General features: G+C 46.3%; 4 protein-coding genes and 1 pseudogene across 5 annotated transcripts; 2 read left to right on the plus strand and 3 right to left on the minus strand.

The window, feature by feature from the left end:
- Positions 1–702: 702 nt before the first annotated feature.
- On the minus strand, positions 703–5118 carry alg10 (ALG10 alpha-1,2-mannosyltransferase). The gene is made up of 3 exons (XM_079755540.1): positions 4783–5118; positions 3786–3983; positions 703–2985 (listed from the first exon to the last, which is right to left on the minus strand). The coding sequence occupies exons 1-3, from the start codon at positions 4945–4947 to the stop codon at positions 1930–1932; spliced, it is 1419 nt and encodes a 472-aa protein (XP_079611666.1). The 5' UTR covers positions 4948–5118; the 3' UTR covers positions 703–1929.
- Positions 5119–5350: 232 nt separating this feature from the next.
- Positions 5351–7859, plus strand: tprkb (Tp53rk binding protein). Its single transcript, XM_079756111.1, has 4 exons — positions 5351–5534; positions 5623–5745; positions 6458–6634; positions 7449–7859. The coding sequence occupies exons 1-4, from the start codon at positions 5394–5396 to the stop codon at positions 7533–7535; spliced, it is 528 nt and encodes a 175-aa protein (XP_079612237.1). The 5' UTR covers positions 5351–5393; the 3' UTR covers positions 7536–7859.
- An 866-nt stretch (positions 7860–8725) lies between these two features.
- Positions 8726–10718, minus strand: LOC307089180 (phenylserine dehydratase-like; the record flags this gene model as incomplete). Its single annotated transcript, XM_079755326.1, is given in 6 exon segments — positions 8726–8970; positions 9605–9694; positions 9948–9951; positions 9953–10062; positions 10065–10096; positions 10666–10718. Coding segments are annotated over 6 exon segments (534 nt in total).
- A 2658-nt stretch (positions 10719–13376) lies between these two features.
- On the minus strand, positions 13377–14865 carry LOC307089582 (phenylserine dehydratase-like; annotated as a pseudogene). Its single transcript has 4 exons — positions 14813–14865; positions 14091–14239; positions 13722–13811; positions 13377–13396 (listed from the first exon to the last, which is right to left on the minus strand). The product of its transcript is annotated as a phenylserine dehydratase-like (transcript).
- Positions 14866–16533: 1668 nt separating this feature from the next.
- On the plus strand, positions 16534–23406 carry LOC307089313 (NXPE family member 3-like). The gene is made up of 6 exons (XM_079755519.1): positions 16534–16690; positions 17839–18020; positions 18882–19654; positions 21460–21530; positions 21636–21854; positions 21964–23406. The coding sequence occupies exons 2-6, from the start codon at positions 17871–17873 to the stop codon at positions 22509–22511; spliced, it is 1761 nt and encodes a 586-aa protein (XP_079611645.1). The 5' UTR covers positions 16534–16690; positions 17839–17870; the 3' UTR covers positions 22512–23406.
- The last annotated feature ends 3412 nt before the right edge of the window (positions 23407–26818 follow it).

Consider the following 26818-nt stretch of genomic DNA (forward strand, 5'->3'; position numbering starts at 1 on the left):
GTTTTTGTACGTTTCTATCTCGGAGTTGTAGGCCTATATTCGCATAAAAGGGAAATTCGATGGGTAAATTGTGTGGGATTGGTGTCGAGGGACCTTTGAGGTGCTCTCGCTCACACTCACGCTCACACAAACACACGGTGGTCTGGGTGCATCGTCTTAATTACGCGCCATGGTGGTGCGTGGGAAACGAGGAGCTGAGAGTTCACCTCTAATGATCCTGATCTTTCAGATAGGACCGATTTCTTTCCCCCTATTAGTGCTCACTTTTAATTCTGTCCCTCTGGACTGACACGCTGATTTTCCTTGACTTCGGCAGTACGACTTGACTTCTGTAATGGTTTATTTGTAGTTTATGATCTCCTCCAGGACCCTTAACGATATTCTGTCGCCCCCTTTTGGAGTCTGAGTGGAGGTACACCCGTTATCTCCATCTCAAGCGATTACACTACATTTATAACCCACAATAAGTATAAAATACACGCTAAAAGATGACCAACCTAAGAGTCAATAAGGAACATCGTTCGGTTCTTCATTTTCTAAACCATCATTCGGTTGATCAAATGTGTGGCCAAGGACTTTATAACTAACAGTCTTGAGCAATGAAACGGCAAGACCAAAATATGAAAAAAATGCTGTGTTGTCTTTGGTAACAACTTTAACAACTTTTTGTTTTCTAGAACTTTTAATGTGTTCACAGGCGATGTAGCACATACATGAAGACAGACATGTGACCAAAGGTCGACGGGTTTAGGGAAACAATCACAACAAAATAAACTATGTTTGTTTTGGAAAATCAAACGCCAAGTAATTTAATTACCAACGAGGGTGCGGAATGAAAATGTGCCGCTTCTCCAGCAGTTCACTGCACATCTAATCTCAATTGTTGAGATGCCAACATTTCAAAACTATGAACAACTAGGGTTCTTAGAAAATAATTAGTTACTCACCAATTTCAAACAAAACAAAACAATTCACAACAAAATCTACAGATATTACAGTAAACACTGATGGGCTGACTGATCACAGTAAAAAAAACACATGAAAGTAACAATTTAGAGACTTATTTCTAGACACTGAAAATCACAGAAACACAGGATTTATGTTGGCTCATGACGGCTCGTGTTCAGCCTCTAATGACGTCAACACAGCAGGAAGTGACATCAGAACACCGATAAGAAAACAAGCTAATCCATGACGAACCTCAGAAAGAAAAACTAACTCCGAGAGGTGTGTGTGTGTGTGTGTGTGTGTGTGTGTGTGTGTGTGTGTGTGTGTGTGTGTGTGTGTGTGTGTGTGTGTGTGTGTGAGAACAAGGGAAAGCTCTTGGAAAGATGACATCCTTTTGCACTTTGAGGAATGCGCGCACACTCGCACAGCATGTGTGTGTGTGTTCCAAACCGGGGGCCTGCTGTAGACACTGATGCAGACAGACCTGTTCTTCCCCCCTCTCTTCCTCCTGTGAGGCTGAGTGGCAGGCTGACCTCCACCAAACAGGGCGATGAAGTCCGCTGGCCCTGTGGTTCAGAGGCCGTGGGCTCTGAAGAACACGTCGAGTGTTGAACCGTCGTCGAGGTTCTCAGACCACCACGGTGAACTTCACGTTACCTGGGATGACTCACGTCCCCTCACCCTGCTGATGACTCTCTAAGACTATTTGTAAAAAAAACAACGGGATGTTTGTCTTTCAAACATGATCTCGGCTGTTTGGAAAAAAAGAATACGCAATTGAAGGAATCATACGTTCAGAAAAAGAAACCAATTCTGTATCTCCTCAGAGGGACGGCTAACTGCTCTCTCTCGCTCCAACGCTGCAAAGTTCTCCCGCTCGGCACCGGCCCCCCATTGGCCCCGACCGGCTCAGGTGGTACCAGGGGAGGCCGCCGATTGGCTGACGGGCTGTTGGGCGGGCTGTTGGGCGGGCGGACCTCCTCACCACATGAACCTCTGCGTGTCCTCGCTGCCGGGCCAGAGGAAGGGGCGGGCGAGGAAGAGGTAGAGCGTGGCGGCGTTGACGGCGGCGTGCAGGCCCAGCTCCAGCAGCACGCGCGGCAGCGAGGGCAGCGGCACGTGCAGGCGGAACACGAGGTACGGCACGATGAAGTAGCGGAACTCCAGCAGCCGCTGCGGCACGGTGGCCGCCAGCACGCACACCAGCAGAGCCAGCGTCCAGAAGGGCGGGCGCGAGCGCAGGGCGTCCAGGAAGTGCCAGCCGGCGAAGACGTAGGCGGGCACCAGCAGGTAGCGCGCCAGAGGGTGGCGCTGGACCACGCGCTGCCACGCGTAGAAGGCGTAGTGGCGGTTGTCGGCCAGCAGGTACTTGTGGACGTGGGTGAAGTTCCAGACCAGCAGGAGCCCGGCGGCGGCCAGCAGCAGGAAGAGGAGGGGCTCGCGGCGCAGCGCCTGCAGGAAGCGCAGCAGGCGGTGGCGGCACAGGGTGGCGGGCAGCGAGAAGAAGAGCGCGAAGGACAGGAAGTAGAAGAGCTGCGGGGCGTTGAGGCAGGCCTCGTGGCTCGAGCGGTCGCCCACCACGATGCCGCCGTTCAGCGCCACAAAGGCCAGGAAGCCGGCGCCGGCGGCCGCGTACGGCCACGCCACCAGCAGCAGCGTCTTCGCCCGGGGCGGAGACACCAGGAAGTCCAGCAGGAAGCGGGTCACGCGCCTGGCGCCGGCCAGCGAGAGGGGCACCGGCGACGCCCGCTCCTCCCTCTTCTTGGCGCTGTCGGTGCGCCACGCCTCGTCCAGCTGGCCGGCCAATAGCGTGCCGGCGCAGAAGGCCACCCACACCACGTTGGTCTGGCGGAAGAGCACGGCGCAGACGCCGAGCAGGGCGGAGGCCTTGTGGCAGCCGTACAGCGTCATCAGGTAGGCGAACAGGATGAAGAAGGTGGAGCCGGCGTCGGTGTAGTACAGGAAGTTGAAGAAGTAGAGGACGGGGAAGGTGGACAGGGAGAGGGCGGAGAGGACGCGTCGCCACGCGCTCTTACTCTGGAGGAGCGGGGGAGGGAGAGAGGGTGAGAGAGGGAAGGTGGGAGGATCACTGAGATGGAACGTGTGCATGTACAATAAGCTACAACAGACTAGGGCTGGGTAAAAATATTGATTCATCAATGCACTGCAATTTATTTGTTGTCGATTGAATTTCAATTTAGAAATTTTTGAAATCGATTATTTCCATGAAAAAAAGAAGCATACTCAGTCATTGTCATAATCTAGAAGCGAGTATGCCTAAATGTATGCCCGTTTACATTTGTCCATGTTATGATTATTACTTTTATGCTGCAAGTTTAGCTCAGGAACAATACTATACAATGGTGTATTCCCTTTTTGCTAGTTAAAGCACAATGAAATGGTTAATTCATTTTGAAATGGTTAATTCTAAATAATATTTAGGTATTTTTCGTCTGCAAGTATTATTGAATCGATATCGAAGCAATTGGATTAATATCAAATCAAAATCGAATCGAATCAAGACCTAAAGAGAATCGAATCGTGAGGTCCCTGGCAATACCCAGCCCTACCACAGAGTAGAGTTGTTCGGATATCGACACCAGTATCGGAAATGCCTCAGATACTGCCTAAAAGGCAGTATCCGTATCGGCGAGTAGGCATGTCTATGCACCGATCGCATACCAACACTATGGTGTTATGCTGTGGAAAGTCGGAATTACCCTAACCGTCATCTCTGACCTATGTGCGTTCGAGCACTAGAAGTCGGAAAAACATGGATGCTCACGCTTCACTACAAGAATACAGCGAGCGGACACCGCGCCCCGGCCGCTGCCTACCTTCTCCCGGAGGTGCAGCTTGCAGGTGAGCAGGTAGAGCAGGTAGAGGTTCCCTCCGTTGAACAGCAGGTTGACGAAGCGCAGCATGGCCGTGGAGCAGACCACGCCCCCCGTGAGGCCTGCCAGCCACACCAGGGGCTTGATGACGCCCACCGACACCAGGTACAGGCCGGGCAGCGTGGTGATCATGGGGTCCCACTGCGGACAAACAAGATCATTCAGCGGCTCAACTTTATCCAACGCGACTTGCAACGGTTCACACACTCATTCACACACAGGCGGCGGAGGCAACCCCGCAAGGGCGACAGCCGGCAGTTAGGGTGAGGCGTCTCGCCAAGGGACACCTCGGCACTCGGCGAGGAGGAGCCGGGGATCAAACTAGCAACCTAATCCGACCACAAGATCAGAGGCCCTTGAAGAAGCTGGAAGTTAGAGCAGTGATTCTCAAACAGGGGAATGCTCACCCTAGGGGGCTACCTGAGCCACGTCCAGGGGTACTAAAGATTTGAATTGTGTTAGATATAAGTTATTTGTTGATTGTCAATATTAACATAGTTGATATGGTTACATAAATGTTGTTGTAGATCAATAAAGTCAAGACTAGAAATGCTAGTATACCTCAGCTCCTTCAATTGTACTTTTCTAAACTACATTATTATTAATATTGCAAAATGATAATTGGGGACCGTATAATGTCGGTACAAACGTTGTCTCGTGGAAAAGCCTCTGAGCCACAAATGAGTTGGACTTAAAACTGAGGCCAAGCCTCTTTATGTTTCATCCTCAATAAAGTCGGAGTTCTCTGAGGGTAAATCCATCATGACCAGTCAGCCATCAAAAGGCCTCCGCACATCTGTCACTCAATCTGAAAAGATTATCCAGCAGACGAGGTGTGTGTGTGTGTGTGTGTGTGTGTGTGTGTGTGTGTGTGTGTGTGTGTGTGTGTGTGTGTGTGTGTGTGTGTGTGTGTGTGTGTGTGTGTGTGTGTGTCCTTCACCTCGTTGAACCGCCCCTGGCAGTACTTCTGGGCCTGCGGGACGTGGAACACCTCGTCCATGTAGGGCTCCCTCTGCTCCCGGGTGACCGTGGAGAGCAGGAGGCAGGAGACCAGGAGGTTGGTGCTGCAAAGAGCGGTGAACACATACCCCTCGAACCGCTCCATGGCCACCGGGAATCGAACTACCGACCGCGGACCTCAATATGTGATGTGAAAGTGACTGCGCCGCATAACTGTCTCGTTGTACGGGTGGATAATGTCAGAGTTTAGAGGCGATATTGGAGCTTATCGTTATAATCCATCGGATCCAACCAGAAGTTATGCGCTTTTTGACGTTTGTCGGTCCGCTCCTACAAACGGTCCGGGCGGAAACAGTTTCCCGTGAGTATCATTCAGACTTACTATTCAATATATTTCTATTAAATAACGATAATTACATTTATTCGTATACATTCATTCAGGTAAAACTATCACGAGTCTGTTGACATTTTATAAGTATTAAAAAAACGAAGGAACAAACGGAACTTTTCATTGAAGCTGTGTCGCAGTATTATTGTTCCGCCTCACATGTCGTGGTTAGGGCCGGGTCGGGTCTGATCGACGGTTGAAACATGCACTCATCCCATCCCCTTGAGCTGTTCCCCGGGCGGACGGTGACGCTGATGCTCTTCAAATGCGTCCGGAACCCCGCAGAGCTGAGGAGGAGCGCCATGGGGGGCCAGATCGCCGCCGCCCTGATCAACCCCAGGATGGTAAGCATGGGGTGACTATGCCAGTGTGTATTTTGGTTTTCATATGCATTTCATTCACTTGCTTCATTCACTTGCATTTCAATGGCAGCTGGTGGACCCTTTCCAAGTGATTGTAGCGGCGAACAAGGCAGTTCATCTGCAGACTATTGGGAAGATGAAGACGAGGAGCCTGAACTCTGAGATCATCTTCAACCTGTCGCCCACGAATAATGTGAGTCCTCAAAGTGTGTGTCTGTGTGTGTGTGTGTGTGGGGGGGGGGGGGGGGGGAGTGGCAGTGAGTTGGTTATGTGCGGTCCCTCACCTGCTGTTCGGTCAGAGATGTTGACACACTACGTCCGTGCCATCATATCTAGTCTGGTGCAAAAGGCCTTCCATTTTCAAATTACACTAATAAAATGTTATCACTTGTCAATCTTTAATGTCCAAACCACGATCCCATCTTCTGACGGATGCACCAATACCAATAATAACAAGTTGCATAAATGAATGGACGTTATGTCACGTTCTTGACATTGATATACGGGCAAACAGCTTCGATAATACCTGGAGATATTTTTTACTCCGGGTCCAATAACAAACTAAGGTAAGGGAATTAATAGCTCGACATGACTACAACCTTAAACAAGGTACCTGCACACATCCTCTCAAATGTAGAGTTGTGCTTCATGGTCATGTTATGGAACAGTTCAGTACGGTGATGTTGGAATAGAGCAGACAGTATTTATACTGTGTGTGTGTGTGTTTCGTGTCTTGCTACGTTGGTTGTTCAAAATAAGGTCGAGAAATATACTTATATTTTCCAATTGTTCAAAGTTCAATTACTCTGTAAATGCGGTCCATTTACAATTTTTAAGAGAGCACACTAGAGTCTTAATGTCCAAAGAACACATAAGTCAAGCTTGAGAAATGGTTCTGTGTGCAGATCTCTGAGGCCTTCAAGAGGTTCGGCATCTCGGACGCAGACGACTCTGTGCTGGTGGTGCTGGTCGCTACGGACGACGAGAGCCAGACGTTGGCGGACATCAAGGAGAAGGTGGACGGAGAGCAGGTCCACCTGGAGGATCTTCCAACGCTGTCGGATGTCACGCAGATCAGGAAGGTTCGAGTACTGCTACCGTTTTACTGCAATCAATCGATCATGACCTTATCTTCACATCTTCTTCTTAAAATAATTGAACTTTCACAATTTGGTTAACAAACGCATTTTGTGGATTGGAAAGATCAAATTAAATCCACACGGAAATGTACTGCTCATCTAAGAAAGTAGTATTTGAGTAAAACAAATGACTGTATTCTCTGAGGTAGCCAATGTAGGGATGCACGTAGTTGGGGCAGGAGTCAAATATTGAATTGAGTAGAAGTACAAGAATCAATTTCCCTGTAGCATAAAGTATGTATGTAACTCAATATCGTAAAGTACTTGAGTAGATGTAATCAAGGACTATCCACCCCTGTGTTTCATACTAGGACTATTATTAATTGAGCTTTCACCCAAAGCGACTTAGTTAATTCAGATGCTTGCCATTAAGGAGCAGGTAGGGGTTGGGTTAGGACATCTTGCTCAAGGATACCCACAGGTAGCCCAGAGATATCGAGGTTTGAACCGAGAACCTTTTGGGCTGGGATACAAACCAAACCACTAGGGCATAGGTCAACCTGTCTGACTCAACTTTGACCATTAGTTGACGTGACCCATGTCACATGTTTAGCAAAATAAACCATCTGTTAGTGGTCTATCAGTCCTTGTCTGGATCGTTCCCGGATTTTTGTGTTTGATGTAGTGAAGGATTTCGAAGAGAGCATTTTAAATTCTGCAAAAGCTGCAACCCTTTTATTAAATTCTGCAAAACCTTGTGGATGGGGATTTGTACATCAGCGTCACCACACTTGTCTTTTCATTCTGTTGCCTCCAGCTGTACAAAGTGACGCCACAGGAAGAGAAGATGGGAGGTCTGCTTGACTCTGTCGTCTGCAAGATGGCCACCAAGGACGTGATGTAGAGGCTCCGGGAGGGACCTGTCCCTCGGGGAGGCTCTTGGTCATGTTTTGGACTAGATACCTGTGGGGGTATTCGTAGTCGGAGGGGGGCTTTGGTGGAAAGGCTTTTGATAAAATGATTGGCTTGCAACGGAATCAAGTAAGCCGTAATTGTTCTTGAAAGAAACGCAAACACTTTGTTCCAAGAAAATACTCAGGAGTGTTCTCAATTTTTGCCCGGAATTCATTTATTCAGTCGGTAAGGGTTCATATTTTGTGGGGATTCAACAGTGATCGTCAATTGTACGAAAATCCCCTACTTTGCTCCGAATTTGTTAGCATTGATTACAAACCTATAAAAATATCAAAGTTATGGATTTAAAAATAAAGATTGACTTATTTTTTATACTTGTGACTCGCTCTACTTCTACTGTTCATATGAATCAAAAACGGTAATGTGGTTATGGTTTTGTGATATGATTCATCTTCTCCCGCTCATCACACTGGCTGTATCTGGCTGACGTCTCTTTGAAGCTCTTCTCGATTGTGAGCCTTGAAACGCAGTGTCGTCAAAGTGTGGAAACCGGTACACAAGTAGATCAACAGTGAAACTCGACCGCCCTACAGGAGCAGGAGTACTCTTCACTAGAAGCATGGTTTGGCAAAACGTCTTCCCTCAGTCTGGGAAGTGGGCGAGGTCCTCTTTCCCCATGTAGCCGATGATCGACCTTTGCTTGCTCTTAGCAAGCAAAGGTCGATCATCAAAGTCACAATTCTTAGCTGTTTTGGCACCGCAGTGGTTTAACGAACTCCCTGCCGATGCCAGGACCACAGGGTCGCTCACCACCTCCCGCATAAGACTCAACACTCACTTGTTCAGAGTTCACCTAGGCTCTGTATAGCCTCCCCCCTTACCCTCCCACACCCCCACCACAGCCTGCTTATGCACTTTTAGTATGTTGCACATCCTTGCACTTGAAAATAGTGCTTAGCATTGTGTAGCAACCTATCCTAGCTATCTTTGTCATATACAGAGAATGGGTTGACCTAACGATTGTTAGTGCTTGGCACTTGGTTCTATGAACATCCTTACTGCACACTGCACTTTTATCCAAAGCGACACACACTGTGCGTGTGTGTCGCTTTGGATAAAAGCGTCTGCTAAACGCCCTGAATGTAGATGTAAGTAAGGTGGGCGAGGGAGTCTCCCCTCTCAGTCGGGGAAGCGGTCCAGCTCGTCCTTCCCCATGTTCCCTCCGCTCAGGATGCACACGACGCTCCGGCCAGCCAGGTCCGGGATCCGATCCCCGGCGAGGACGGCGGTGAAGGCGGCGGCGCCGGACGGCTCCACCACCAGACCCGAGCGGTAGAGCGCCGACACGGCCACCCTGATCTCCTCGTCACTCACCAGCACGATCTGATCCACGTGGCGCCGACAACGCTGGTAGGGGAGACTGCCTGGGGAGCGAGGGAGAGGAGGCCGGGGTCAAAGGTCAAGGGCCATGATCTGAGGGTGCTAATGATGAGGTTCAGGGTCTTCTCTTCTTCTGCTTTACCGCGTCTCTCATGCGTCTTCGCGTAGAGTCGGCGTCCCGTTGCTTTAAGTATTGCCGCCGTAAAGGATTATGGGTAACAAATATCGCCTTTCCTTTTGTAAATGTTGGTCAGGAGTAACCTATGATGAAGGTGGGTTAAAGGTTGCATCGAGGCACCTTTCCTAAACATTTTTAGAATTCAAACAACCTTTCCTCCAAGTATTCAGAGGTCAGGGTTCGGAGTCTACCGTCTACGGTTAGGGTTTAGGGTCAGACACAGAGCACTAAGGTCAGAGTCTACCGTCTACGGTTAGGGTTTAGGGTCAGACGCAGAGCACTAAGGTCAGAGTCTACCGTCTACGGTTAGGGTTTAGGGTCAGACACAGAGAACTAAGGTCAGAGTCTACCGTCTACGGTTAGGGTTTAGGGTCAGACACAGAGCACTAAGGTCAGAGTCTACCGTCTACGGTTAAGGTTTAGGGTCAGAGTCTAGGGTCAGGGTTAGGGTCTAAGGCTACGCTCAGGCTGTGAGGGTTGAAGGTGAGCGACGACCTTACCTGCGAAGGGCGGGGCCAGGCCCAAGGCGATGCTCTTGGTTTCCATGGCAACAGGCCTCTCCTCCAAGAAGCTCTGGTGCATGGTGCAGGCTGGGGACAGAAGGGAGAGTCATACTGCGGCAACTGGTCCTACTGGTCAGGGAAAGTCCTACTGGTTTCACTGGTCGTAGTGGTCTAGTAGAGAGTGGAGTTATACTGGTTTGGGAAAGCCCTACCGGTTAAACTGGTCTGGAATACAAGTCATACTGGTTGTACTGGTTGTAGTGGTCTAGTATCGTCATAATGGGGCAACTGGTCCTACTGGTTGTACTGGTTGTAGTTGTACTGGTGCTACTGGTCCTACCCCCCCTCCGGCTCCACGCCGTAGATCCTGGTCCTGGGCGACCCTGAGAGTTTGAGGGCTGCCGCCACCCCGGCCAGGAGCCCCCCTCCCCCGCAGCAGACCACCACCACGTCGGGTCCGGGCCTGCCTCCAGCCCCCCCAGGCCCAGGCTGGGGGTCCTAACAGCAGGGGGTCAGAGGACAGCAGGGGGTCCACAGAGAGAAGGGGGGTCAACGGACAGCCTCACATTGGGGCTGAGGTACTGACCTCTGACCTCTTAGCATCCATTAATCCTTCATCTTTCATTCATCCTTTCATCTATCTCACCTTCCCTTCCGTCCCTTAATCCAACCACTCATTAAAGACAGCATGATCAATTCATGCTTGGATGATACAACATATCACCCCCTTATCACCCACACATGACCCCCCTATCACCACCATATCAAAAAGTAATGTGAGTGATCACTTTTCCCACATACCATCCCCGTATCACCGCTGTATCACCCACATATTAACCCGTATCACCCACATATCAACCCGTATCACCCCTATATCACTCGCATATTGGCCCCATATTACCCACATATCACCCCTGTATCACTTACATATCACTCCCATATCACCAACGTATCACCCCTGTATCAACCCCATATCACCAATATATCACCCACATATCAGCCCCCTATCACCACATTAAGGGAAGGCCCCCCCCATATATTATTGTGTGTGTGTGTACCTAGCGTGGCCGGCGATGAGGTCGAGTTCGTCGTAGGCGTGGAGAAAGGTCATGTGGTCGTTCCGGACACAGATGTTTACACTTTCATCAGACAGGAAGTGGGGACGCGCTCCACTTATTCTCCGAATTCCTGAGAGGTACGGGCAGAGCAGTCAAAACGGCCAGGAAATGGACGACGAAACTGCCTCACTCAAACTGGTATGACTCTGTTATGCAATTAAGAAAAAACAACGGTGGGCCTCTTCATAACTAATTTATATATTTTTTAATTCAATAATGTAATAATTATTTTAATTTTTTTATTTTTTTTACAAACCATAATTTTTGGTGCCCCCCCAGGTACTTGGTGCCCTACGCACTCTGTGTACTCTGCGTATAGGCAGCGGCGGGCCTGCTCATGAGGCTGTAATATCTCTATGTCCTGCTGACCTCCGTCTTTTTCTCCATTGACTTACGTTTACTTATGAGGTTAAAAGGTTGACTACTTAATGTTTCAGTCAAGGTTAATGGTTTAAGGTTAATCATTGTCGGTTTTGGAAATAGTACAATTCCAGGTCTTCTGGAAATGTTTTTGGTCTCTGTGTCATAATTCAGCTTATTTTTTTATATATATTGTTGCTTAAGGCACACTCATTAATGAGAAAATGTCAAACTGGCACTGCATGTTGAAAAGGTTGCTGACCTCTGATGTAAATAATCAACTCAGTAATTTTCATGGTGATATCTAAAAGGTAAAAAAAAATTGCCCTATTCACGGGAGAAAAAGCATATGAATAGGCTATATTTGGGTCTTTTTCTAAACTTTCCCCTAATGGGATTTTTCTGGGCTTTTTTTCCTTACTCAGGACATATTGAGGATACAAAATCTGTTAATAAATGCATAAATTGACTGGACTATTAGGGGACTTTGGGAGCCGGGGATCGAACTAGCAACCTTCAGGTTTCAAGACAACCCTCTGTACCTCCTGAGCAAAGCCTTATTATCATTTGGTTTAGGCTTTGGTTTACATTGTCCAAATGTGTCCTACATGCACTGAACAATTACTTTCCCCTAAGTGGATTCTTCTGGGCTTTTGTTCCTTACTCAGGACATATTGAGGATACAAAATCAGTTGAGTTTGTTTCTGTTGCAATTTGTTCTAGGTTGACCCCCATTTTGGCTTAAAATGACTGGAGTATAATGGATTCCCGACGAGTGGGGTGTCGCCTTGCACGATTGAGTCCTGTCATTGTGGGAATGAGCCTTTGTAAGCCTTGCGGATAAAAGCATCAGCTGATCGCCCTAAATGCAAAAGGATAAGGGTGAGGCTGCACTGCCTCAAAAACAGTGTTCCTGTAAAGGCGCCTTCTTTTCTTTTCTGGTCTGGTCAAAGTCCTTTGGGCATAGTGCAGCGAGCACTCAGGTGCACACGCCTACATGATTTAACGAAGGAGATCAAAACATGTACGGCAGAGCGACATCAAGCAAGAGGGAGATCTTGGACAAAGAAGGAGGAAAGGACGAAGAACCCAAGTGGCCAGCTCCATCCAGCTGAAGATCAGCATCTAATGTTTAATTTTTTAAGACTCAGGTAATCTCTATTGGATTTTATGATGTTATTGGAATAGAAACACATCCAGTCTCCAAAGGTCTTTGACTTAATTTATTTTTGGTGTCTCCTGTTCAGTTTACCTAGACTCTGCATTGCCATCCCTTCTACTCACTTATTGTATGTTACACATCCTGTCACTTAATGTGCGCACTTATTGTATGTTGCACGTCCTTGCACTTAAAAATAGAATTTAGCATTGTGTAAAGTCTTACCATAGCTAGCTTTGTTGGTTATGGGGAATGGGTTAACCATAGCAATTGTTAGAGCTTGTCTGACCTTCTTCTGACAAATGTACTTATTGTAAGTCGCTTTCGATAAAAGCGTCTGCTAAATGCCCTCAACGTAAACGTAAACGTAAATGTCCCGTGCTCGTTAAAAACATACCAAAAGAACAAGCTTTAAATAAGAAATAGACCTCATCTTTACCGTTGGGATGAAACATAATTCTGGATTGTGCACAAAATAGTAATATTACAAAGAAATCCTGGAGGTAGTCTAAGAGCTCTCACCCCGACCGTTGGTAAAATGAGATCTTGAAACTAGATATTGGACAGAGCTTGCTTGGGTTCTGACTCATAACTCGGGAGTTTGTTTTCCAGTGACCGAAATCTAACGTAGTATAGAGCAAGCGGTATAGTGCTTTCATAGAAACTCTTGGATCACATAGTAATCCAGTACTTCGTTCAAAAATGTAATGGACGGCAAATATATTAAACATATTAAAATAATGAATAAAATGACAAATTTGTCAATGCTACTCATAAAAAAGAACAAGGTCAAAGAGCTTGGTTGAATGTACCACTATCCAAATAATTCCCCTCTTGATGTTTGAATGCTGTTTTGTCAAAGGAAACCGTTGATAACAACAGGGTAATGCAGCAAACCGGTTTGTGTGTCAACATAGATAACAAAACAATCTAGCAGCACTTTAAGTGTGGACACAAAAATAGGCTCTGACACAAATGACCATTCATATAACTGCCGGCCTACTCCTCAGGTTAGAGAGCAGTAGGTTATTGTACACAGCACTGCTGCCCCTGGTGGTCAGATGTAGGTATCCCACTCTGCAACATCATCTATGAAAGTCCCTGATTTTAATCCGTACCTCCTCTGTATGGTTTAAGCGTTGACCAAACCCACTACCAACACAACCACCATGTTGACCGAGGAACACGAAGCGGCAGCTAACACAGAGCACTAAGGTCAGAGTCTACCTTCTACGGTTAGGGTTTAGGATCAGAGTTTAGGGTTTAGGGTCAGACACAGAGCACTAAGGTCAGAGTCTACAGTCTACGGTTAAGGTTTAGGATCAGAGTTTAGGGTTTAGGGTCAGACACAGAGCACTAAGGTCAGAGTCTACAGTCTACGGTTAAGGTTTAGGGTCAGAGGTCAGAGTCTAAGGTCAGGGTTAGGGTCTAAGGCTACGCTCAGGCTGTGAGGGTTGAAGGTGAGCGGCGACCTTACCTGCGAAGGGCGGGGCCAGGCCCAAGGCGATGCTCTTGGTTTCCATGGCAACAGGCCTCTCCTCCAAGAAGCTCTGGTACATGGTGCAGGCTGGGGACAGAAGGGAGAGTCATACTGCGGCAACTGGTCCTACTGGTCAGGGAAAGTCCTACTGGTTTCACTGGTCGTAGTGGTCTAGTAGAGAGTGGAGTTATACTGGTTTGGGAAAGCCCTACCGGTTAAACTGGTCTGGTACAGAGTGGTGTTATACTGGTCTGGAATACAAGTCTTACTGGTTGTACTGGTTGTAGTGGTCTAGCATCGTCATAATGGGGCAACTGGTCCTACTGGTTGTACTGGTTGTAGTTATACTGGTGCTACTGGTCCTACCCCCCCTCCGGCTCCACGCCGTAGATCCTGGTCCTGGGCGACCCTGAGAGTTTGAGGGCTGCCACCACCCCGGCCAGGAGCCCCCCTCCCCCGCAGCAGACCACCACCACGTCGGGTCCGGGCCTGCCTCCAGCCCCCCCAGGCCCAGGCTGGGGGTCCTAACAGCAGGGGGTCAGAGGACAGCAGGGGGTCCACAAAGAGAAGGGGGGTCAACGGACAGCCTCACATTGGGGCTGAGGTACTGACCTCTGACCTCTTAGCATCCATTAATCCTTCATCTTTCATTCATCCTTTCATCTATCTCACCTTCCCTTCCGTCCCTTAATCCAACCACTCATTAAAGACAGCATGATCAATTCATGCTTGGATGATACAACATATCACCCCCTTATCACCCACACATGACCCCCCTATCACCACCATATCAAAAAGTAATGTGAGTGATCACTTTTCCCACATACCATCCCCGTATCACCGCTGTATCACCCACATATCAACCCATATCACCCACATATCAACCCGTATCACCCCTATATCACTCGCATATTGGCCCCATATTACCCACATATCACCCCTGTATCACTTACATATCACTCCCATATCACCAACGTATCACCCCTGTATCAACCCCATATCACCAATATATCACCCACATATCAGCCCCCTATCACCACATTAAGGGAAGGCCCCCCCCCATATTACATTATTGTGTGTGTGTGTACCTAGCGTGGCCGGCGATAAGGTTGAGTTCGTCGTAGGCGTGGAGAAAGGTCATGTGATCGTTCCAGACATAGCAGTTTACACTTTCATCAGGAAGTGAGGACGTGCTCCACTTATTCTCCGAGTTCATGAGAGGTACGGGCAGAGCAGTCAAAACGGCCAGGAAATGGACGACGAAACTGCCTCACTCAAACTGGTATGACTCTGTGCAATCTTTAGCTGTTTTGTTTTGAGATGCGTCAAACAAAGTGTCAACAGTAACTGTTGACACGTGCGTTTACAGTAATGGACCGAATGCGATACGTTGCACAAGACATTGCATTCATTGCAGTCATCAGGATGCCAGGCACAAAGGCACCAAACCTATGATATTTATTATGTTATTAGGAGGCAGGGACAAAGAGGAAAGGATATCTTCATGTGGTTTAGCTTTATGACTCATGAGCAGGGCCGCTGCTGGCCGTTTCGGTGCCCTACGCGAGCGGGCACCTTTATATATTAGGTAAAAACATATAATTGCCGAAATTGAGTGATAGGTTATGCAATTAAGAAAAAACAACGGTGGGACTCTTCATAACTAATTTATATATATTTTAATTCAATAATGTAATAATTATTTTTATTATTTTTATATTTTTTACAAACCATAATTTTTGGTGCCCCCCCAGGTACTTGGTGCCCTACGCACTCTGTGTACTCTGCGTATAGGCAGCGGCGGGCCTGCTCATGAGTCTGTAATATCTCTATGTCCTGCTGACTTCCGTCTTTTTCTCCATTGACTTACGTTTACTTATGAGGTTGAAAGGTTGACTAGTTAATGTTTCAGTAAAGGTTAATGGTTTAAGGTTAATCATTGTCGGTTTAGGAAATAGTACAATTCCAGGTCTTCTGGAAATGTTTTTGGTCTCTGTGTCATAATTCAGCTTATTTTTTTATATATATTGTTGCTTAAGGCACACTCATTAATGAGAAAATGTCAAACTGGCACTGCATGTTGAAAAGGTTGCTGACCTCTGATGTAAATAATCAACTCAGTAATTTTCATGGTGATATCTAAAAGGTAAAAAAAAATTACCCTATTCACGGGAGAAAAAGAAAAAGCGTATGAATAGGCTATATTTGGGTCTTTTTCTAAACTTTCCCCTAATGGGATTCTTCTGGGCTTTTTTTCCTTACTCAGGACATATTGAGGATACAAAATCTGTTGAGTTTGCTTCTGTTGGAATTAGTTTGACCTTTTTTTATAAATTGACTGGACTATTAGGGGACTTTGGGAGCCGGGGATCGAACTAGCAACCTTCAGGTTTCAAGACAACCCTCTGTACCTCCTGAGCAAAGCCTTATTATCATTTGGTTTAGGCTTTGGTTTGCATTTTCCAAATGTAACAATGTAACAAAACATATTGAGGATACAAAATCAGTTGAGTTTGTTTCTGTTGCAATTTGTTCTAGGTTGACCCCCATTTTGGCTTAAAATGACTGGAGTATAATGGATTCCCGACGATTGGGGTGTCGCCTTGCACGACTGAGTCCTGTCATTGTGTGAATGAGCCTTTGTAAGCCTTGCGGAAAAAAGCATCAGCTGATCCCCCTAAATGCAAAAGGATAAGGGTGAGGCTGCACTGCCTCAAAAACAGTGTTCCTGTAAAGGCGCCTTCTTTTCTTTTCTGGTCTGGTCAAAGTCCTTAGGGCATAGTGCAGCGAGCACTCAGGTGCACACGCCTACATGATTTAACGAAGGAGATCAAAACATGTACGGCAGAGCGACATCAAGCAAGAGGGAGATCTTGGACAAAGAAGGAGGAAAGGACGAAGAACCCAAGTGGCCAGCTCCATCCAGCTGAAGATCAGCATCTAATGTTTTATTTTTTAAGACTCAGGTAATCTCTATTGGATTTTATGCTGTTATTGGAATAGAAACACATCCAGTCTCCAAAGGTCTTTGACTTAATTTATTTTTGGTGTCTCCTGTTCAGTTAACCTAGACTCTGCATTGCCATCCCTCCTACTCACTTATTGTATGTTGCACATCCTGTCACTTAATGCGCGCACTTATTGTATGTTGCACGTCCTTGCACTTAAAAACAGAACTTAGCATTGTGTAAAGTCTTACCATAGCTAGCTTTGTTGGTTATGGGGAATGGGTTAACCATAGCAATTGTTAGAGCTCGTCTGATCTTCTTCTGACAAATGTACTTATTGTAAGTCGCTTTCGATAAAAGCGTCTGCTAAATGCCCTCAACGTAAACGTAAACGTAAATGTCCTGTGCTCGTTAAAAACATACCAAAAGAACAAGCTCTAAATAAGAATTAGACCTCATCTTTACCGTTGGGATGAAACTTAATACTGGATTGTGCACAAAATAGTAATATTACAAAGAAATCCTGGAGGTAGTCTAAGGGCTCTCACCCCGACCGTTGGTAACATAAGATCTTGAAATTAGATATTGGACAGAGCTTGCTTGGGTTCTGACTCATAACTCGGGAGTTTGTTTTCCAGTGACCGAAATCTAACTTAGTATAGAGCAAGAGGTATAGTGCTTTCATAGAAACTCTTGGATCACATAGTAATCCAGTACTTCTTTCAAAAATGTAATGGACGGCAAATATATTAAACATGATATTAAAATAATGAATAAAATGACAAATTTGTCAATGCTACTCATAAAAAAGAACAAGGTCAAAGAGCTTGTTTGAATGTACCACTATCGAAATAATTCCCCTCTTGATGTTTGAATGCTGTTTTGTCAAAGGAAACCGTTGATAACAACAGGGTAATGCAGCAAACCGGTTTGTGTGTCAACATAGATAACAAAACAATCTAGCAGCACTTTAAGTGTGGACACAAAAATAGGCTCTGACACAAATGACCATTCATATAACTGCCGGCCTACTCCTCAGGTTAGAGAGCAGTAGGTTATTGTACACAGCACTGCTGCCCCTGGTGGTCAGATGTAGGTATCCCACTCTGCAACATCATCTATGAAAGTCCCTGATTTTAATCCGCACCTCCTCTGTATGGTTTAAGCGTTGACCAAACCCACTACCACCACAACCACCATGTTGACCGAGGAACACGAAGCGGCAGCTAACCGTGGGCGACCGAAGGGGGTCCCCGCGTGTCGACATCTGTCCAGAGGTGCCCTCATCTTCCTTCTCCTCGCACTCTCTGGTCTCATCTTTCTGCGGCGCAACATTCTCACTCTGGAGGTTGGTGTATTATTGGTCGTAGCGTGTGTGTTACAAAGTGACATTTAGTTTAATACTACAATCCCATAGTGACTCAGTGGGCATATAGGACAAATGACCCAACTTGTTGTCCTTAATTAGTGTGAATGCTGTAGCATTCACACTCTAGATATCGAAATCTTTATTATTATTCTTCTTTTTGGTCATCAACTCCTCCGCCATACTTTAAGCTACAGAAACCATTCAACCTGCAGCTATTTAACAACATGATGACTCTATTCAGTTTGGTTAAGGGTATTTCAACTCTTTCAACTTTTTAAATTATTAAGCTTTTTCCAATTATTTTTTTTACAATGGAAGTCAATGGCAATAACCAGCCTCTGACACTTCAACTACTTAAGACATCGTAACTAAATCAATTTTCAACAGTTAACCTTCGTTAACAAATCTACACACAGTTTCATACCGGCTTCGTTTTCAGTTGTTCTCATTGAACTTCAGGCATCATACCTAAATGAATTTTCAACAGTTTACCTTCGTTCAAACCATTTAACAAATCAACACACTTGTATCTTCAATAATATCAAAACGGAATATCATTTATACTTTATTCAGAATCACAGTTTAAGTTTCATTACCGGCTTAGTTAGAAAGTGAGGATGTTCAGGCAGCGTTGCCAAATCGGCGGATTTTCCCCCTTTCGGCTTTTTCAGCAATGCTTTGCGCTTTTCATTCAGCTGTCAGCAATAACACGCGTTTTCTGCAGGAAATGCAATTTCAAGTTATATTTTGTATTAATTACTATTAGTAGTTATCATGACAACTACCCGATGCCGCGGCCAGCCTCACTTTAAACCGGACCTCTCTTCTCGTCCTCCTCAGAACCTGAGCTACCACACAGTGTCTAAGCTTTTTCAGCCCCAGAACAGCAGCCTCACTGCCTTCGCCCAGAAGGAGCCCCTCCCTCCGTGCAACAACCACACCTTCTGCAGCCACCTGGAGCCCACCCCCGACGAAGCCCTGGAGGACCGCGCCCTCCTCGGCGCCATCGCCTGGCCCAAGCCCCCCGCCCCCGTGTCTCTCAACCAGACCAGCGACCCTGTGCGCAGCCTGTTCGCCATTCTGCCCTCCAAGGGCGGGAGGGAGTGGCGTGTGGGGGACCAGCTGGAGGCCCTGGTCCAGATGCAGGACTTCCAGGGCCGTCCCAAGCGCTACGGCGGGGACTTCCTGGTGGCACGGCTGCACTCCCCGGAGCTGGGGGCAGGAGTGGCGGGCACGGTGGTGGACCACCTCAACGGCTCCTACTCAGCGCTGTTCCCCCTGCTGTGGGAGGGTCCGGCCCAGGTGGCGATCACCATGGTGCACTCCAGTGAGGCGGTGGCCGTGCTGCAGCGGCTCCGGGAGCAGCGGTCCGACCGCTTCTTCTTCCAGAGTCTGTTTCGCTCGGGCAAGCTGTCCGAGACCACCCTGTGCAACATGTGCCTGCCGCACAATCAGCCAAAGGAGCCGCTGTGCAACTACACGGACCTCCGCACAGGGGAGCCCTGGTACTGCTTGAAGCCCAAGCGGCTGAGCTGTGACACCAGGATCAACCACTTCAAGGGAGGCTACAAGAAGGACCTCGTCACCCACAAAGAAGCGCTGCTCTTTCAGAGGTCAGGCGCTGTACCCTGCTTTATCCTTCATTTATAACTTTGGAAATGTGTTTTATCCTTGTAAGGGGTCCGAGCAGCATGGAAGCTGCTTGGCCCCTATTGTTTCTGTAACGTTTTTTTTTTTTTTCTCAAATTCTGTAAAAGTCATACTGCAGCCTTATACCGTAAGTCGAAAACTCGTATTTTTAGGTATGGTTACAAATAACCCCCACTACCCATAAACCCAAATTTGTGGTACTGCACCCAAAGGTGGCGCTATCATGAATTAGGCTTATTTATCCTCACCAGATTGACCTGGACTCAAAATTCTTTCAGAATATTAATCTCTAGTATCAGATGCATTTATAAAACCCTGGGTCTTATGCCCCAACAAATGTTTACTTTTCCCACAATTTCATATTGGAGCTAAACATGATAAAAAGATTCACAGGCTACAAAGATAATCAAAAATTCACCAAAATCGCCACATAAAATCTTTAGACCAAGCCTCACAAAAATCTTCGAGCAGAATTTGTTTTATTTAGTTCAATTTGAGAAATATTGGCCAAGAGAGTTGGAGCAGTTAGCCCATTTTTCTTATATGACCATTTTGTTATTGTATAAAAAAACATACAACTATTATTAGGTGGAGACCAATACCCCCCACTACCCATAAACCCAAATTGTGCTACTGCACCAAAAGGTGGCGCTATTTAAAAACATTATGAACCAGCCTTATTTCTCCTTACCAGATTGACCTGGACTCAAAATTCTTTCATCATATTAATCTCTAAAATCAGATGCATCTTTTTCACCTTGGTCTTCTGCTCTAAAAATTTTTACTTTTCCCACAATTTCATAAAAAAGCCAAACGTCCACAGTCTCAACCCATTTTGCCTATATGACCATTTTGTTATTGTATAACTACCATACGGCTATTGTATGGTGGATACCATTAACATTGCAAATGTTCAGATCTGTGCTCTTTTAAAAAAGCCCTTAATTCTCTTGTGAAATGTGTGCTTGGAGCTTCCTTGATGTTGTGTGCTTATCAATAGACATTTTCACCATGTGAATGAGGCTTCATTCAGTTCAGGAATGTCAGTGGCTCAACAGGTTAATGCCTTCTACTGGTGATCCTTAGGTTGAGAGTTTGAATCCTGATTAGAGCATACTGAACATGACATTCTGTCATTGCCACTCATTTAAGAAACAGCACCTGAAATTCATCAGGCAATCAACATTCCGACTCATTCGTTTCCAAGCATCTGACTGCGAAGACACAGGGAACCCTAACCCTAACGCATTAGGGGACCTTCTTCATTAACCATTTTTCCTTTATAATTAACTCTGTCATATTTATATTTCTTCTGTTAGTGTTCTTAACTACAAAGGTTTAATTTCCCCTGAATTTCAAGATTTTTCAGGTATATGTATTTAAGAAAGCCCTTAATTCACTTGAGAAATGTGTGCATGGAGGTTTCTGGATGTTGTATGATTATCAATAGACATTTTGACCATGTGAATGAGGCTGCACTTCAGGTTTATCGGGGGCTCAATAGGATAATGCCGTGTACAGGTGATCCTTAGGTTGAGAGTTCAAATCCCGATTATAGCATGCTGAACATGAGATTCGGCCATTGCTTTTCAGCTCACCTGAAAGCCGAGGCAGAGTATTGCATTAAGTGGAACATCTTCATCAACATCTTTCCTTCATAATTATTTGTCATATTTATATATCTTTCATTAATGTGTTCTTGACTTTTAATTTTGCTCGGACCCCGTTAATCACCGCTTGCGGGGATATTTTGTTTTATTACTCACAGCCATGTAAACATCAAAGTTGTCATCCATGCGTCAGGACCTGATGGGATAGACGTGCTTCCTAAGAAGATAGGTACACAATCATTGCTGCGCTTATTGGAGGAGGTTGCTTATGTGGTGGTGGCGCCCACTTCTATGTATTTCATCTTGTGACATTTGTGTCATTCTCATATCCTAGATGCCCCAGATTTAGAAAACCGCAGCATCGAACCAGGGCTCGTCAAGTACAATCCTTCTGGGTATTACTACAATGGCTCCTGGAGGTCATTCGATGGAACACCTGTTCGCCAGTTTGACGCCAAATCGATCACCCAGTGCCTGACTGGCAAGATGATCAACATGTACGGAGACTCCACGATGAGGCAGTGGTTTGAGTACCTCAGAGCGTTTGTACCAGGTGAGCACCGACACCCTTCTCTCTGTGCCAACGATTCTGTGACCATTGCTCATGTCCCACTGATTATTTCCAATCTGCTCGTTCATTCGGTCTTTCCTACAAACCAAAGAGTTCAACCTTGGCAGCCCAGCGCAGGCAGGGCCCTTCATGGCGGTGGACTGTAAACACAACATCCTGTTGAAGTACCGTTGTCACGGTCCGCCCATCGGCTTCTCCACCGTCAGCGCCAGCGAGCTCCGCTACGTGGCCAACGAGCTGGACCGCTTGCCTGGAGGCCCCGACACCGTGGTGGCCCTCAGCCTCTGGGCCCACTTCAGCCCCTTCCCCGTGGAGGTCTACATACGCCGCATGCGGCACATCCGCCGGGCGCTGGAACGGCTCCTGGCCCGGAGCCCCGGCACCCTGGTGGTCATCCGCTCGGCTAACTTAAGGGACCTGAACCAGGATATTAGCCTGAACCACAGCGACTGGTTCTCGCTGCAGCTCGACAGGGTTCTCAGGAACATGTTCATGGGCCTGGCTGTTGTGTTTGTCGACGCCTGGGAGATGACCTTAGCCCATCATAGCCCCCACAATATCCACCCGCCCCCGGACATCATCAAGAACATGATCGATCTCATCCTGACTCAGGTGTGCCCTTCAAAGAAGAAGAGCTAGTGGAAGAAGGGGGGAAAAGATGGAAGAGGCGGGCCGTCCAAGTGCTTGCAACATCGTTGGTCTATCCTGATTCTCTTGCCATGAACAAATTAACTCTTGCTTAGCTCTGTTTTGTTTGGTTCTTTTCTTTGGCAATACATGAGTCGCAAGACCCTGTTGCATGTCTTGTGCTGTCGTACTTGTTTTGTTTTTTTTGTTCACCTGTTCTCTGATGGCTCAGTAAACCCACTTTCCCCATCATCTGTTATTTCCAGGCCATTATAATTCCTCAACCACTCGCTCATCTGCCGTCCATAACCCAGCCACTTTTCATCCGTGACAGCCCTCACTACCCCTAGACAAGGGGGTTGCAACAGAGAGTGTGGATGAAATGTGGATGAAAATTTTTATTTATTGGGCCAATGGTGTTGCTCTAGCAATCGTCCAAAAATGCAAACTTTGAAAAGCATATCTCCTGACACTTTTGACTTAGTCATGAAACTTGGCTCCTCATGATGAACATTAAGTAGTTTGTGAATAAAGCAGGGATCGACATTCACTTTTTGAGGCACTTTTCCTTTGGAAAAGGATTTAGCTTTCACTTACCCAGGCACATGGCCGGGTAAATAGAAGTCATTTTACAACAATTTACTTTTTTTCATGTTGTCTGCGAATGTGGAATTCAGACGAACAAACAGTTGAAAGCATCCAAACGACAACATATAACATATAGATCAACATATAAATTATTCTGTTATGAATTTTATTAAAGGGTTACATAGCTTTACTTACAACGAAAAAGGAGAACATTGCAATAACAAAATGATTTAAATTAAAAATATATAATAATATTTGTTAGGGTTACATGAAACATTTTACAACATTTAACAATTGTACTCAGTTTGAAACGTTATCTGATGATATTAACTACTCTGGTCTACTGTTGCATACAGTGTTTGCCACACATTGACGGGACTATGGCTCACCGCCATAGTCTAATTTCGGCCGCCATAGTTTCAACAAAAATAAATTTAAAAAAATGACAAACTCAACATATCCGTGTTACTTTGTTTGGGTTAAACCCAGCAGTCTGTATTATGGGCAGCTGTGGCTGGTTCAGACTACACGATTTCAGCCTGATTTTCCCCCGATTCATTCGTCGCAGACAAATTTGCGATTAGTACACGATTTTGAAAAGTCGGCGACGAGACGGGGTCTTGTAATGTGACATGCTTGCGATCTGCGATTTCTTCGGCGTCGTTCGAAAACCCCACGACGAAAAGTTTGGCATGCTAGAAATTTTGGGGAATCGCAATGGCATATCCATTGTTGACATGGAGGGAACCCTGCCCCCAGTTGTGCGAGGGAATCCCGCATACAGCTGGAGCTCAAGGGCAGTGTTGACTAACTAGTAAAGAACTAACTAGTAAAGTCAAGACTAGCAGAGATGCGCCGTTGGCGGTAATACCCGCGGACACCGTGGATAATCCACGGGTTGTGTGGAATGCGTGAAGAAAAGAGGAATACTAGGAGGAATTGCGGGCGGGTCGCGGGTGAAATAAATAAATAAAATAAATAAGATGCAGGTTAACATATTGACAAGACAAACGGCTAACTGACAAATTTGACATTTTTCTACAGTCTCCCTGCTTCTGAAATGCACGAACATCTCCGCCCAGCGCTCGTCCGCTGGTTTTCCATAAGCATTCCACTGTGCGATCATTCCTGCTGGATATTACGGAAGAGCATTAGGGCCACGGAGTAATATATTAATTCTAAATCTCTGAGAAAAAAGTCGAAATTTTCGAGAAAAAAGTCAGAAATGTAGGCTACCAGGAAGAACCAGGTCATTCAGAGCTGGAGCTGACAGACTTCGTGTCCTGGCATAGTGCTGCTGAAATGGAGGATTTAATTAAATGTTACTTCGAGATTGGATTATCTAACAAAGAGATCCTTGCAGTCTTAGCACAGAATCACAGTATTGTGATTTCTATTCGGACCTTGAAGAGGCGGTGTCGTGAACTTGGACTGTGTAGGAGGCGAAATCAGTCGGACATAGACAATGTGATAGCCTTCGTGCAGGAGGAACTGCATGGGAATGGACAGATGCAGGGGTATCGTTGGCTACACCTACGAGCTATCCAGAGGGGGTTTGTGGTGTCTCAAAGGACTATAAGGCTGATACTCAGGGCACTTGATCCTCGTGGGGTGGAAATTAGACGGGCACGTCGTCTGAGGCGGCGTGAGTACACAACCCCGGGGCCTAACGCACTGTGGCACATGGATTCATACGATAAGTTGAAGCCATTTGGAATTTGCATTAACGGATGCATTGATGGCTACAGTCGGTACGTATTGTGGATGGAGGCGTATACCACCAACAATGACCCTAAAGTCATTGCCTCATATTACACCAAGTGCATCGAACGTGTGGGGGGCTGTCCGGAGCGGCTGCGAGCAGATAGGGGGACTGAGAATGGCCACGTCGAGGGCATGCAAGTCTTCCTTAGAAGAGAGCACTCCGATGCATTTGCAGGCATCAAAAGTTTCTTGTATGGCCGCAGCACTGCAAACCAGCGCATTGAGTCATGGTGGGGTATCCTTCGCAAACAGAGCGTGCAGTTTTGGATGAACCTCTTCAAATCATTGCAAGATGCTGGCCACTTCTCCGGCGATGCCTTGGATAAGAGCCTAATGCAATTCTGCTTCATCCCGTTTGCATCATCACCCAATGTGAGAATTGATTTAATCAAAATGCCATTTAAAATGAAACATACAATATGGTGTACCGCAATTAGGCAAGTGCGAACCCCGATGTGACATGGCTAAGTGAGTCCTATCGTGGGTATGCTAAAACTCATTATTCGGGGATGTATTACTTCTGTTAGGCCTACATGCAATACACATTAAGGGTGACTTCAATTCTCTGCAAAGGACCTGGGGAAACGAAGTAGTTTAGTAGGCTAGTTACAGGTACATAATAAAAAACACACGACTATAGGATCCATTACATGTGAAAACATAAAAAAAAAATGTATTAATAGTCTTCAGGCCAGTGTAATCTAATATTACTGCATTACCATTAACTCGCATGGAATTATGGGATCACTCAATGTGCTGAAACTTCTACAACCCTCTGCTGAAACTGCAGGCGTAGATTGTTTGCTTATAAACTCGCACTGCGCAGAAACGAAACTTAATTTAGCCTAATTCATTCAACCGTGCAGAAACCAAATGTGTGTATTATATCATTTTAATTTCATTTGCATTGTCTTGCAGAAAGAGCTGGATGAAGTTGTGCAGACATGGAATACTCATAGAATCAGACCAGCTACATCCAGGGGTCAGTCTGGAGGTCGTCCAATCCTACTTTACACAGCCCCGCAGATTTCTGGTGGGGAGGACAGACTGAAGTTATTTAATCAAGAGGAGGTTGACCTTTGTAAGGAGGAGTGCACACCCAAGGGTCAATTGCCTTGTGATGAAACAGTCTACGATCTGTCCACATTGCTGGTACAAGAAAATGGATGGAACACTCCTAAAGATGCGTTTGAAGCTGCTGAACTGTACACACTGTTACGAGAGGAGATACAAAATAATCTTTGAGGATTTCACTTACTCGTCTGTGCCCACAGTTTGGGTGCATCAGCACTTGCTGTGTACTTGGAGAGACTTTTGATTGCCATTGCCACTGAGCAAGCCTCCACTTTACCCATCCACTCGCACACACACACACACACACACACACACACACACACACACACACACACACACACACACACACAGTGGTACTTGGAGAGACTTTTGATTGCAATTGCCACTGAGCAAGCCTCCACTTAACCTGCCCACTCGTATTGTTTCTAACCTGCGGGAAGGGACACCTCACCTGTTTAGCTGGGGTTGGGATAGTCTTGGGGTGGTGACTAGTTGGGTCGTACACATTTACACACCAGTTAAACACCCTTCAGGCACCCTGACAATCTGCAGATCCTGAAGCTCACTCTAGCAAGTGACTGCTAAATAGGAATGTCCCTTGAATATCCCCTTGGGGATTAATAAAGTATCTATCTATCTATCTATCTATCTAGGAAACCACCTGCTGCCACACGACAGCACTAATCCTACTAGGCATTGGGCAAGGGGGAGTCAGATCCTGTCCTGCTCAGTCCTCCCTAGGTTAGCGTAGAGGTTTAATCCCTACAAGACTGTGGCAATACCCCATCTGCTACACTTTAATAGGTTAACACAGTAGAGATGACTGTGTAGTGTGACATCCCAAGAGGCCAATGAGCCAGGGCAGGGGTGTATAACAGGGATGTATAAAATAA

Source organism: Pollachius pollachius, assembly GCF_949987615.1.
Source record: "Pollachius pollachius genome assembly, chromosome: 18".
Classification (NCBI taxonomy): domain Eukaryota; kingdom Metazoa; phylum Chordata; class Actinopteri; order Gadiformes; family Gadidae; genus Pollachius; species Pollachius pollachius.

What these genes read in the sequence shown, in the direction of transcription:
- alg10 (XM_079755540.1), bottom strand. Translation starts at nt 4,947, where the DNA reads ATGGAGCGGTTCGAGGGGTATGTGTTCACCGCTCTTTGCAGCACCAAC. An exon ending in GCCAGGGGCGGTTCAACGAG is followed by an intron (nt 3,984 to 4,782) that starts GTGAAGGACACA and finishes GTTTGTCCGCAG; the next exon opens with TGGGACCCCATGATCACCAC. An exon ending in AGCTGCACCTCCGGGAGAAG is followed by an intron (nt 2,986 to 3,785) that starts GTAGGCAGCGGC and finishes CCGCTCCTCCAG; the next exon opens with AGTAAGAGCGCGTGGCGACG.
- tprkb (XM_079756111.1), top strand. Translation starts at nt 5,394, where the DNA reads ATGCACTCATCCCATCCCCTTGAGCTGTTCCCCGGGCGGACGGTGACG. An exon ending in CCCTGATCAACCCCAGGATG is followed by an intron (nt 5,535 to 5,622) that starts GTAAGCATGGGG and finishes TTTCAATGGCAG; the next exon opens with CTGGTGGACCCTTTCCAAGT. An exon ending in ACCTGTCGCCCACGAATAAT is followed by an intron (nt 5,746 to 6,457) that starts GTGAGTCCTCAA and finishes TTCTGTGTGCAG; the next exon opens with ATCTCTGAGGCCTTCAAGAG.
- LOC307089313 (XM_079755519.1), top strand. Translation starts at nt 17,871, where the DNA reads ATGTTGACCGAGGAACACGAAGCGGCAGCTAACCGTGGGCGACCGAAG. An exon ending in GCAACATTCTCACTCTGGAG is followed by an intron (nt 18,021 to 18,881) that starts GTTGGTGTATTA and finishes CGTCCTCCTCAG; the next exon opens with AACCTGAGCTACCACACAGT. An exon ending in GAAGCGCTGCTCTTTCAGAG is followed by an intron (nt 19,655 to 21,459) that starts GTCAGGCGCTGT and finishes TATTACTCACAG; the next exon opens with CCATGTAAACATCAAAGTTG.